Source organism: Elephantulus edwardii, unplaced genomic scaffold, assembly GCF_000299155.1.
Source record: "Elephantulus edwardii isolate Elephantulus edwardi_28Jun2011 unplaced genomic scaffold, EleEdw1.0 scaffold00017, whole genome shotgun sequence".
Lineage (NCBI taxonomy): Eukaryota > Metazoa > Chordata > Mammalia > Macroscelidea > Macroscelididae > Elephantulus > Elephantulus edwardii.
The window spans coordinates 14498399-14511573 of record NW_006399767.1 but is presented as its reverse complement, the minus strand read 5'-3'; the positions used below and the strand labels follow the sequence as shown (position 1 = coordinate 14511573).

General features: G+C 42.4%; 1 protein-coding gene across 1 annotated transcript; it reads left to right on the top strand.

Moving 5' to 3' along the window:
- Nucleotides 1-7558: 7558 nt before the first annotated feature.
- Nucleotides 7559-13173, top strand: RPL7L1 (ribosomal protein L7-like 1; the record flags this gene model as incomplete). The annotated part of the gene is made up of 6 exons (XM_006882147.1): nucleotides 7559-7572; nucleotides 9095-9203; nucleotides 10108-10271; nucleotides 11459-11596; nucleotides 12421-12530; nucleotides 13082-13173. Coding segments are annotated over exons 1-6 (627 nt in total), but the record flags the coding sequence as incomplete, so codon positions are not given.
- Nucleotides 13174-13175: the final 2 nt, after the last annotated feature.

Below are 13175 nucleotides of genomic sequence, written 5' to 3'. Positions count from 1 at the left end.
TAATGAGATCCCGATACACCTGGCCCTGGGTAAAATTCTGACAATCAAAAGTTATTTGAAAAGAACAGAAAATTGAATAGGACTGACAGATGTAACTTCTTCGAGACTATCCCAACACATCTCCAGATTCTGGTGTTTGGGTTTTTTCCCCTTTTGGTTGTAGAGGAGACTGGTCTGGTCCTTCCCACACAGCTGCTCTGAGCAGAATGTTAATGGCTGCTTTGCTGGGGATCACCCCATCCACCTGAGCCCTGGCTTAGAAAGCTGGTACTGGAACTGCAAGGTGTTCAGGGGCCTTCCTTGTTTGTCATTCACGTGCTTGACTGACACTCCTGGAGCAAAACCTCATGCTTTTCAGCCTCTCCATAACACATCCTTTCTAAGAAATGCTCTGTTCTTAGTCCCAAGAGCATGCTTTGAAATCATTTCACCAGGTGAAGTAAAGACAATTGGGACCCAGTAAGTACAATGAGAGGCCAGGATAGAGCCCTGAGGGTTTTCATTTGTGTATATATAAAAGCATATGCCATTGAGGAGGGATAAAAAGACTTGCAATTTTTTTAATTGGCTGTATTCCACAGATGCTGTGGTATATTTTTGTTTGTTTCTGGGTTTTGTTTCCATTTTACCTCTTCCCCTTCCCTCTTCCACAACAAATAGCCAAGCATCAAAAGCACTTTCATTTGAAAAGGAATTTTTTTTTCCTCTCCATTTAAATTTCAAGGGGTCTTTGGCCTTGTATATGCTTCTTGTTGTTCAAGAACAATAGTCATCCCTGGCAGCAACCAAAACACAGTCAAACCAAAGGTCACCAGCCAGCCTACCAGTGCAAGGAAGGACCTGAAACCCAGGGAATGCCCTGGACAGCCAAAGGATATACCCTGTCATGGTCTGTGTTGGGCCCTGTTTATATTAGGGAGAGCGACCTGTTGCCTAATTTATTTATATTTCTTTTCAGGGAGCTTGCCCTCTCCCCTTTCTCATACCCCTGCCCCTAGTCATTCCATTTCTGTTGGTACTTTGCTTTGCTTCTCTGAGTCCTGTAAGCATCTGTTATCTGCTAGCAGTGGGTCATCAACACGATGGTATTTGGTGTGCACTCCTGCATACATCCGCCATTGTATGTGAGCTCTTCAATCCAGAGGTCTTGGTTACAGGGTTTGCACGCTCCTGCTCACTCGAATGCGTGCACTAGCTCTCTGCATATGTTCACTTCTCCGGCTTGGGAGGCACACCCACTGGAGGTCCCTCTAACGTGTTTCTGGGATCTGCTTCTGGCTCTCTCCAGAATGTGGATGTTCCCTTTTGTGTCGTCATGTTGAGCATTTCTTTTCCAGACTGGCCTGCAATGGGAAGGAAGGTTTCTGATCACTAAAAAATACAGCTTCCGAACTTCCTGCCACTCTGCCCCACCACAGAAAGAGACCCTGCAAGACAGACAGTCTCAGGGCACCGTCTCTCCCTCTCTCTGGCCAAGAGAAATTGAAAAAACGGAATCATTTTACGGTTACCACTTTTTCTTTATTTGTGCCAATCTCCAAGTTGCAGGTTTGCCCCTTTCCCCTATATTGTAACATATTAGGAAAATAAGTTGGTATTGCCAGTTGGAACTTTCTGTTTGGGCAGCCCTGGGGTAATCCCCTGCCCTGAACTCCCATGATTTCTAAGGCTCTTCTCATAGGTCTCCTGTTCCCCTAATTCCTAGTAAGATTCATGAGTCCCGCCTTATCAAATTTGTCTCATTGTGGAACTTTATGCCTGGAAGCCTTTTACATAGGCTGCTGCTGATAAACATTAATTACTGCAAATCAGTGGAATTCTTAAGATAAAAGATGAGCTTCATGAACATTTGTCATTCTCGTCCCCATCCTTACCTGCGACCCCAAACCTAGCTTTTCGATGTACCACCTGAAGGGTTTTTTTAAGCCCTAATCCTTGTCTAGCAAATGGAGAGCCTAATTTACCAAAATGAAACTTGTAAATTTTTGTGTCCTTGTATATGTAAGTTCACTTTTTATGGAGGAAAGATTCTAGATAATGAGAAAATGAAGATTTCAAGATGTATTTTACTCCTGTGATTAGGTTATGCGCACATGGTCATAACTCGCATGTGGAGCCCCCTCTGGTGAAGGGTGAGAAAGCTCAGCCTCACGTGGCCACATTCAGTTGTTCAGGTTCATTAGCCAGAGTTACATTTTAGGATTACTTGTACTCAGTAACAAAAATCATTTTCTTCTTTCTTTTTCCTTTTTATCTTTTTCTTTTCTCCCCTTTCTGTTGTTGCGGAAACGTGTGAATTTGTTATTAAGCATTTGATTTTCGGTGTCCTTAAGATAAAGCAAATTTTAAACTGGCAATTACGAAGAAGAAATATTTTAGCTCTGAAGAATTTAGTAGCCCTTGTTAGATTAGGGAGGCCTTACAGACTGACTTGACTTAAAGAGGACGCGTCGCTCACTGTCAGTGTGGTGTGGGCTTTATTTGCTTAAATACCTTCATTTGTATAGTATGTCTCACTTGAAATTGCTTTGTATACATTTTGTAAAAATATTTATAAAATGTTTTGTAAAAAAAAAAAAGTATAACAAATTGCAGTTTATTTTGTTATGTTGGATAAATACTGTTAAAAGAAACCAGTCAGTAACTATATTGTTAATCCATGGTTAGGAAATGTTTAGTTGGAGATTACAAAATGAAACAACCATTGCAATACAGCCAAAGATTTGGGAAAATGTGCAACTGTGATTGTCTTGATTTTGCAATTAGGAATGGCTGATTCTCCTGGAAGAAAAAGGTAAGAGCTCAAATATTCGTTAAATATATTTTTTGCCAGATAATCAAAAATTAGCCCAGTAAATGAAGTGATATGATGTAAATTGATTTGGCCATTCTGAACAGTCACAAAGTTGGTCCCTGAGAAAGTTTAGTCCCTGGCATCTCTAGCTTCCCCCTCTACACCACCCGGCCCCCTCCCACAGCTCCCACCGGTGGGACACTTAGCAAAGGAGGGAAAATGAGCCTTGGTCTCCAGGAAGTGAAGGGGGAGGGAAGTGGTCTATAAATCCCCAGACTGGGGATCACTAAGGCAGGGCTCTAGTTGTGCTGGCCTCACACCATGGGCGCAAGATCCAACTCTGCCTCAGCCCTGTCTACCCTCCCTGGGATTCAGGTGCCTGAAGGATGTAGCTGGACCTGGAGGACATTAACTGCCCAATGTTTACTGGGTGACAGGTGTGATCCTAGACATTGGGGATATGCTGATAAAGTAAATATAATTTCTGCTCTTAAAGAGCTTACATTATAAAGAGAAGTTGGCATGCCTAACAATACACTTAGAAAATGGAGTTCAGAGAAAAGATTCCAGGTGTTAAAGGTCCTCTCAGTGAAGTGCTACAGTCTTACAGTCTGCATTTCCATGTCTTGGATAAAGTGATAGGAACACACTGATAAGAAAAGTGGAAACTATAATACAATGGCCTGTATCTTCATTGCTGTAAGTACAAAGACTTTTCTAAAAAGCTCAAACTGGTGTTTCTGTAGGGCCTGGCCTTTTGAAGAGACTTTGATTATGCTCTTAGGACATAATGAAATTGAAGGTCAGTGAAAGTAATACAACAAAGTGCTTTTGGCTATAGAATCTAGACATGACTTTTAAAATCTCTCTTGGCTGCTTATCAGATAACCTTCTGTAAGTTAATTCACAGCCTTGACTTCTTTGCCTATAAACTAAGAAGGTTTGTCTTGTTATAAAATGAGACACTATAGAAGAAATGTGAAGAAGAAAGTTCCATTATCTCTGACATAATTGAGAAAGGGTTTGGGTTTGGCCTGCTGCATTATTTATGTCCTGCTTTAACATTCCTAAACCTTCCTTTGACCACCAAGAAGCTGCTGCCTCTCTCCTGTCCCCCACTTTCCCTTCCCACATCTGCTGCTTTGTGCTTTTTCATCAGGGTCAAAAGATGGTACTCACATTTTCTTTCCCAATCCCAGACTTACCTGGCTGCTTGAATACCAGTCTTTCCCACCTGTTTCCTGATAACCCCTTGTCACTCCCTGAGGAAGTGAAAAGGAAAGCTTGGTGACAAGAGTCAAGGACAAAAAGGGTCATGATCCAGCAGAGATGTTTGGGGAAGATGGGAGGATTCAGAGGAAATCTTTAGGGTTGGGACTGATGGTTTTGCCTTACTGAAAAGGCATTGATCAGCTAAAGCTAACATAACTTAGTTCAGGTATATGTTAAGAAAGGGATTCGGAATCTCAATCTCCTGTACCAGTCAGATCTGATTTGACGGTACACGCACAAAAAATAATTTTTTTTTTTAAAAAAAAGGATTCGGGAGTCAGCTTAACAACACACACATAGACACTATTAGCCCTGAAAAGAGTAAAACATAGTCAAGTTGTCACAGAAAAGCCAATTCCCTCGAGAGATTTAATACATACGCCATAAAAGCATACAACAAAATGTCCATTTCTGAAAATTAACTACCAACATTTTCTTCTCTGCTGTTCCAAAATTGTTAGCATGAAAATACATCTATAACAAAAATAAAGCCCTGCAAGGATAATCTTAAGCGGATTCAGATTTGCTGCTCATAGGATCGCTGTAAGTTGCAGTCAATTCAATGTCACATAACAAGAGTAGTTAAAAATCTTGTCTAAAATTGCCTCCATCATTACAGCTCTGGATTCAAAATGCCAGGGTTCGGTGTTCCCTTCCACTGGGGAGATGAGAGGAAGTTGGGATTTGAGAGTACACAAGAGAGTACACGATGAGGAAGAGACCAGTCCACAAGAGAAATGGGGTGCCATTAGGAAATGAGAAAGATCTGAGTAGACCAAAAATGACATATCAATGACAGTTTTCAGGACTTAAAGATCCTGCTTGCTTTTCCTCCCAGCCAAGTGTATTATCTTCCATAGTTTATTTGACCATCCTTAATAATGGACAACTGATGTGCCTAAGAAAAGACCATAGTCCTTTATTGTTAAGCCTCTGAAAGGGCTCAAACCCAGCAGCCACACATGCAACAAAACAAAACATTGCCTGGTCTTGTGCCTCCTCATAATCACTGCTGCGCTTGAACCCACTATCCAGGCTTAAGAGTAACAGCCCCAAAGCTGCAAATGCTTTAAATGGCCCTGCCACATTTTCATTAACAATCTCGCTTTGAGAGAGGAAAAGAAATCTTGCTCTATAACAAAGCACATGTTCTGTGCTCAGTAAACACACTGAAATAGTGAACAGTTTTTTGCTGGATAGTTATCTTTTGCTTTGACTCTGAAAATAAGTGCTTTCCTAGCACCATCTGCTGGCACCAACAACAACCAACAGCCAACAACCATTACCTGAAACCTAGCCTCTTAAGTTCCTTACATCTGGAAGTTTTATTACAAAAAAAAAAAACACAAACCCTGGTGGGTTCTGACTGATAGTAGCCTACAGGGTAGGGTAGAACTGCCCCAGAGTTTCAGAAGACAGAGATCTGCATACCTTTCCCCTTGTCAAGTAAAAGAAGAGATGAGGGAAAGAATGATGAGCAAAGAATGGTACCAGAGGAGAACTTAGAGGGCAAAATGGAGCAAGAAATAGAAATGATGAAGTTAATGAACGAGGTTCACCTCCTTTAACTCCACAAAGGGAAGAAGGTGAATAGCTCTATAAATGCCTGTGCTGTAAATATGTCTCAGAAGAGGAAGTACAGGCAGTACAAGAATAGAAAAGGTGGACTCAACAGACCTCTGCACTTCAGTGCATGAGAACTGAAGTGTTGAATAATGCTTTCTTTCCCTCCTCATCTTGGTCAAAAGAATGGCTTTAAAAAAAAAAGAATGGCTTTTAAATGTTTTTAATTCAATATGCATCAAAACCAAGATCTCAGTTCTTGCTCCCGACAAATACATATCATTTGGGGTAATAACCCCATTTTGTTTGCCCTTCTTCCTGTGGAAACTATGGTTGGTTTGGTGGTGTGTGGTGGTGTTTTTTCCTTGAATGCTTGTTAGGACTTTTCTAAAAAAGCATAACATAATTTGGATAAATGTTTCTCCAGTAAAGCAATACTTCTACCAAAAAAACCAATCAAACAAAAACATATCTAGACCAAGAAGCTATTGTTCAATTAAGGGGAAATTGCATTGTTTAAAATCAAGAAAGGTGTCAGTCAGGGCTGTATCATTTCTCCATACCGGATCAATCTGTATACTAAGCAAATCATTTGAGAAGCTGGACGTTATAAAGAAGAATGCGGCATCAGGATCAGAGATTCTCATTCATTAACCTCTTTTGCAGATGAGATAATCTTGATGAAAATGAGAGGAAGATTTGAAACACTTCTTGCAGAATATAAAGATCAAAGACTTCAATATGGATCATATCTCAACATCAAGAAAACAAAAGTCCTCAGCACTCAGCCAATAGAATTATTGAATGATGAAGAAGAGACAGAAATTGTCAATAATTTAATCTTGGGTCCACAATCAGCACCTTGTTAACAGTAGTCAGGGAATCATATTGCATTGGGATAATCTTTCAGGGACTTCTTACTCCTTCGGGAAAGTCTCACCATCCTTCCTTCTAAGGTGAACCCTAGTTGCACTTGCTCCAAGATAGACATGTTACTTTGGCAGCCTGTGGAATATATTCTTGTCCAACACCACAATTCAAAAGCATAGCTTTGTCTTACTGTCCCAACTTTCAAATACATAGGAAGTAACTGAAAGAGCCATAAATAAATTAGATCAGGCACACCTTAGTCTTAAAACTGACACCTTGTAAAGGTCCCTGGAGGCAGATTTTCCCAGTACAACACGTGTTTTGATTTTTAAAAATTAATTGATATTTTAACGAAAGTTTACATAAAACTTGGATTTCTATTCATTCTTTGTTAAAACATTTTCCTCCCAACCTCTTCCCCCAGCAGTTTGCTTTTCTCTTTAAAACAATTCTTTCATTGTGGCTCAAGGGTTTTGATTTCTTGACTTCCTTTACTTTGGGTAGATCCTAGCATTATTAGGCAGATTAATTTTTATACTCATTTTGTAAGGAAACTGAGGTAACGAAAGGGTTAAAAAACTTGCTCAAGGGCACAATGAAAGAACCTGACAAACAGTTCAGAAGCTACAACTCTTATTCACGCTCAATCTCTCACAATCACCCCCACCCACGTGTCAACCCAAGCCCCTCAGGTCTAGGGAGGAGCCTCTCAGGATCTTGCGGAGTTTCCCTTTAAGAATTCACTCGGAGCTGGGGGCGGGGTCAACGCTACAGCGGAAGTGGTAAGTCATGGTGGGAAGCGTATTCTTGTTTACAGCTGTGCTTCGCAGCGCAGCAGGATTTGAGAGACTGTAGCTTAAACAAAAGGGGTTGGATTTTCAAGATAACGTGAACCAGAGAAAGCGGCGAATGAGGTTTTCTGCAACTTTTGGTAGGGATCAGAAGACTTCTCTGCGGTTCCGGCCAGAGCTCTACGTCTCTATGGTTATGTAAACATAGAGCGGCTCCTATCCCCACGTGCTAGAGCAGCGCTTGAGCAGTAGCCGCAGCGTTGGAAAGATGGCGGAGGAAGAGTAAGTATTTGGGGATTTGAAATTCTGGAAAAGGGGTGTTGAGCATCCGATGCCATCTGTAGTCTGTGTGTCTCAGTAGCAAAAAGTGATTTTTGCAAGTTGTAGGAAAAGATAGATCAAGGGGGCTGGTTGTTATGTGCCATCGAGTTGTCTGCGATTCGTAGCGACATTGCTTCTGAACCGTCATCTCTCCTGAGCCAGTGTCACTGACTCCGACACATCTACCCCATTTACTGTGTTAGCCCACCGTATCCAGGGTTACCCCCTCTTGGCGCTGTCTCTCGCACCCTTCCAAATACTGGACCCTCCTGGCGTGAGAGTTGAGACGTAAGGCCAGGTTTTGTGGCCGAAGGGGCCGCCGTCCAATTCAGGTTTGGAGGAAAAATATAGCAGTTGCCCCCCAGGCCTGGTAACTCCTTGAGAAACCGGATAGTTTCAAGGGCAGCCAGGACAAAGACCAGAGCAAACGATAAATCATGATAAGTCTCTGGGCCTGATCAGAAAGTCCCGACTAGAGTTCATTAACAGCCTCAGAGTTCAAGAAGTACCATCTACCCTACTCCTTCCCAAGACCCCTATAAAAAGGGACTACCCTTAATTGCGGGCGCGCCATTCTGACTTTCTCTGCTCCTAGTCAGTTGACTGACTCCCTCTCAGACCATGCAGTGAAGGCCTGTTCGTGTGGTGGTGTTTTTTTTAATTAATTTTAATAAAAGTTTACAGAGATTTTGTATTTCCATTTGTTCATTGTTGCCCTTTTCTCCCTGCCCACCCCTTCGCCCCAATTCGCTCTGCTCTTTGAAAAAAAAAAAAGGAAAATTCTTTCATTGTTTATATAGTCCTCCCCCAAGTTCACTCCACTATGCAGCCTTCATTCTGGACTCCTGTCTTGGGACCTGTTTCTTCCCCCCTCCTTTTCTAAGAAGGTTGCTTAACAGAAAGTTGTTAAGACACTGACAGGAGTGTGGTGGAGTTGGCTTCACCTGGCCCCTTCTGTACTTTTCCTGAAGATGTTTCTTCCCTTGCCCCAGCCCCACGAGGTTTTGTCAGAATCTTAACGTTGCTAATGGTCTGTTGCTAAAGCTGTCTTTAGTGAGGCTAGTAACTAAAAACTAGGCTTAGTCCCTAGGCTTCGAGAATGACTGAATGTTAAGGAGTCATTTTGAGGGTGGGAGTCAAACTCCAGTTTTCGTGGGGGGGGGGGAGCTATGGGAGCTCAACTCTTAAGAATTTGAAGATAGTATTTGCACAGAGGGAGCTCTGGTGGCCTACTGATAAGCTGTGCTGCAGTTTCGAAGACATGATGGTCAAACCCACTAGCTTCTCCGTGGGAGGATGTTGGGTAATCTCCTGTTTGATTAACCCTTTTTGAAAATCCTCTGGAGGGTCAGCTGTGGGTCTTTCCGACTCCACGATACACAACAAAACAGTAGCACAAAGCCTAAAGTAATTGAGTTGATTTGGAAATCTGTTAAAGCCTTGTTTCTTAAGTATTTTTATCCTTGATCTTATTTACCGTCAGGCCAAGAAAAAAAATCCCGTTGGTTCCAGAAAATCTCCTGAAAAAGAGGAAGGCTTATCAGGCCCTCAAAGCAACACAGGCCAAGCAAGCACTTTTGGAAAAGAAGAAGGTAAGGTGGGGGAGCCAGGATGAAGGAATTAAAATTTGTAATCTACCAGATGCTCTCTCTCTGCCGCAGAAAGATGGGAAATCTTGTGTGCTGCTGCCTCTGAAAACCTGCTTAGATGGTCAGCTTTGAATTGTTTTCAGCTCCACAGCACACTGCATGTTAACCTGAGACTTGGTTGTCTGGAAGGACCATCCTTAGAAAAAGATGTAATGCTACGGAGAAAAGGTGGTAGGTTAGAGAAAGAGGGGAGGACTCTCAACAAGATGGACTGACAGAGTGACTGAAACAGTGGCTTTGAGTAAATCAGAAATGAGGAGGGTGGCACAGGATGAAGCAGAGTTAGTTCAGCTCTTTTGTTTGTAGAATAGCTATGAGCTACTAGAGGTGACTCGATGGCATTGAACAACAATCCTTGCCTCAGTTTAATTATACTAGCTGGATGGTTTGTGCCCTCCTTTTCAGCTATTCACTGAACGCCTTTTGTGGGCAAAATACTGAACTAGAATATGTTAAGGAAGAGGGAACACGGTTGGTACGTTTTAGGTTCGTTTTTGAGTGATAGGAGAACCCACAAACTCTTGGTATTTGTTGTTTTGGGAGAAATTACATAGATATTTTGGAGTCAGAAATTTTCCCTTATTACTGTTTTGTGATTAATGGTTCTCTAAATGCTTGTTGGTAAACATTGTTTAAGAGCAAATAAATGAACTTCTTATTTGTTGATTTGTCAAGGACTTGCCCGGTCATTTCTGAGTCTCCTTAAGTTCGTAGTTTTTCTTTTTCTGAAAATGGACGATATTTGTTTGCAGCCTTTTGCAGAACACAGGAGGATGTTAGCTCTTGTCAATAGTGACTCAAGAGGAACTGAAGCAGAAAATGGTGATGATTTTTCTCTTCTCTGTAGCAGAGGAAAGGGAAGGGGCTCAGGTTCAAGCGACTGGAATCATTCCTGATTGATTCACGGCGACAGCAGCGTGACACAGTACGCCTCAGACGACTAGAAGTGAAGCCTCATGCCTTTAAGATGCCAGATGAACATTCCTTGGCGTTTGCAGTGCGCATCCGGAGGTAGGACACTGGGGTCTCAACAGGTCTTTGGGGCTGGAGCGAACCTTTGATTCAACATTGGAGCCTTTTATGTAGAGATGAGGTGGGAGCTTGTTTTAAGAATTTGGAGTTGAGCAGCAAGCATAGTTTCCCCCTTCATGCTTCAGGAGCCTGAACATGCAATAAAGTATGGAATTCTTTGGGTGAGGGTGGAGCTGGATGCACACTGAAGTAGGACCTTGAAACTGAGACCTAAAAGATAGGAAGAGAGCTTCCATTTGGGGGGAGAGGGGGCAGGTTTTTCCAGGCAAAAAATAGAAAAATCCCAAGATGTGGGAATCAAAGCACCTTTCTTCTTCTTCTTTTTTATTTTATTTTATTTTATTATTTTTGTGTGAGTGTACCATCAAATCAGATCTGACTGGTACAGGAAGAGATTGTCCCTCCTTCACCGGCAGAGCATCTGGTGGATTAGAACCATTTGCCTCTGGGATTGTAGTTGCAGCTCATTGCCACTGGGCCACCAGAGCTCCCCTCAAAGCACCTTTTTAAGGCACTTATTCAACAAGACCAGGTGAATGGGGCATAGCCAGTGATGAGAAGGATGCATAAAGCCATTTTCAGTATCTCACACTTTGAATCTTACTCAAACATGCCAAATACAACTCACCCTCTTTCTGATCTTCTGCTCTATCTCCCAACCCAGAAGTCTGAGTTTTTCCCTACCATTGCTCAGGATCTCTTTGTTGAAATTTGACATTCTAACTTTTGTGTTTGTTTAATTTTTTTATTTTTCTTTGTTGTGTGCCGTCAAATTGGATCTGACTGGCACAGGAAGAAATTGCCCCTCCTTCTCTAGACATGTATCTGGTGGATTCGAAATTGGATTTTCTTGATTCCAGTGTCACACTCAGGTCTGCTTTCAGTGACTGTCAGAAAGAAATCTTAAAATCTTCCGTGGTAGAAGCAAATCTCAACTTCTTTGACATATGTACCTTTAGATACCCTCTCAGAGGTCATGTCTTTGTTATCCTAGCATCCGAGGTATGCCTTATATCACAGGAAAACCATCTGTTTACTGCCTCTCACTGACCAGCTCTTGGAAGGAGCAGTGTATCTTTCTCTCAGGATAATCAGTGTAGTAGGACACGTCCCATAATTGTCATAGACTGGATGGATCCTGACTGTTTTGCTGTTGTTCACTTCAGGATTAATGGGGTGAGTCACCTGGTGCGGAGGACCATTGCAAGACTCCGCCTGAAGAAGATTTTCAGTGGCGTCTTTGTCAAAGTGACCCCTCTAACTCTAAAAATGCTGCGTACAGTGGAACCTTATGTGACTTGGGGGTAAGACTTGGTGAATTCACATAAAATTGTACTTAAAGATTTTGAAGGAGGATTTTGTGGTGGCCATAGAGTCAACAGAAACCAGTTGGTGACCCAAGAACCTTAAAACATGGGGCCAGTGGAGGATGAGTCGAGAATCAGTACTGCTAATATGTTCTGCATAGTTTGAAGCAAGAGTGGCTTCCACTTCTTAAATAACATGCCTCTGGAAACTATGAACTTTGATAAAAGTCTGTGGTTATAGAGGGGCTTCAGGCCTTTTGTTCATGGGGTCGCTGTGAGTCGTGCTCAACTGGAAGGCAGTCACCAACCGGTAGCATGGAAGCTGTTCAGTTGTGTGCTAAAGCTGAGGAGAGATTCTCAGTCTTTAAGTAAAGTTTCCATCATTGCTTATATACGAAGCAAAGTTCTGGAAAAATGTTGTTGTTATGTGCTGTTGAGTCATTTGCAACTCCTAGCCACCCTCTGTACAGTAGCCATGAAATCTGCCCTAGACATGCCTGAATACATTAACCTCATGCAATAAGACACAGCAGCTTTGGATCTAATTTCTAGCTTTTGCAGCATCTTGAGCAAAGGATCATACATATAAGGCCAAAATCCTCCACTGTAAGCTAAGAGAGAATCTCTTCCCCCACGCCACCCCCATGACCATTTATATCCATAAATTCTCATTCCTGTTAATTTCATAGCTAAGGCCACCTTTGATTTTCACCTGCTCTGATAGGGCAGCTGGAATGAGCTTTCCTCCTCAGATGACTGCACAGCTGCATGGCATTGGGCCAGGGCCCAGCTGAAGCTCTACTTTGTTCTACCCCATGTAGGTTTCCAAATCTGAAGTCTGTCCGGGAACTCATCCTGAAACGTGGACAGGCCAAGGTCAAGAATAAGACCATCCAGCTTACAGATAACACAGTGATTGAGGAGCACCTGGGTGAGTGTGGCAGCCTAGGGAGGGTAGGCAGAAAATGGGGGGACTTTGGCTATCTTGATGATGGATTCCGAGAACTAGTTCAATCATGGCCAAGACAGAAAAATCAAAACACATTTGGAAAGCGTGAGGAGTGTTCCAGAACAGGAAAACGCCATTGAGGTCCTGACCAGAAGGCTTGAAAGCAACTTTCAGGACTCTCTAATTTGGAAGACTAGATTATTACCAATACCGAGGGTGTTTGCACACTCAGAGCCGTGTCATCAGGTGCCCTCTTTAAGCCAGGACCACTGTTTGCATTCTGGTGTCAAGGGGTTTGGTTGCCTTCTAACACACTGTGCCCTGCCTTTGTTTTCTTAAAGAGATTACATTTTTAGTAAGTTTTCCATTCTAGCTTACACTCACATTTTACAAGTTTGGGGACCTTCCAGTTTTGCTTTGTCAGGCATGCCACTCTTGCCAAGAATCCACCAGTGTCTGGCTCAGACATGCATGAGGTGCTCATTATATGCAGTTGTGATGTTTAATAAAGGAATCTCTGCTCTGTTTCTTAGGGAAGTTTGGTGTCATTTGCTTAGAAGACCTCATTCATGAAATTGCCTTCCCTGGCAAGTATTTCCAGGTGGTCTCACAGTTTTTGCACCCCTT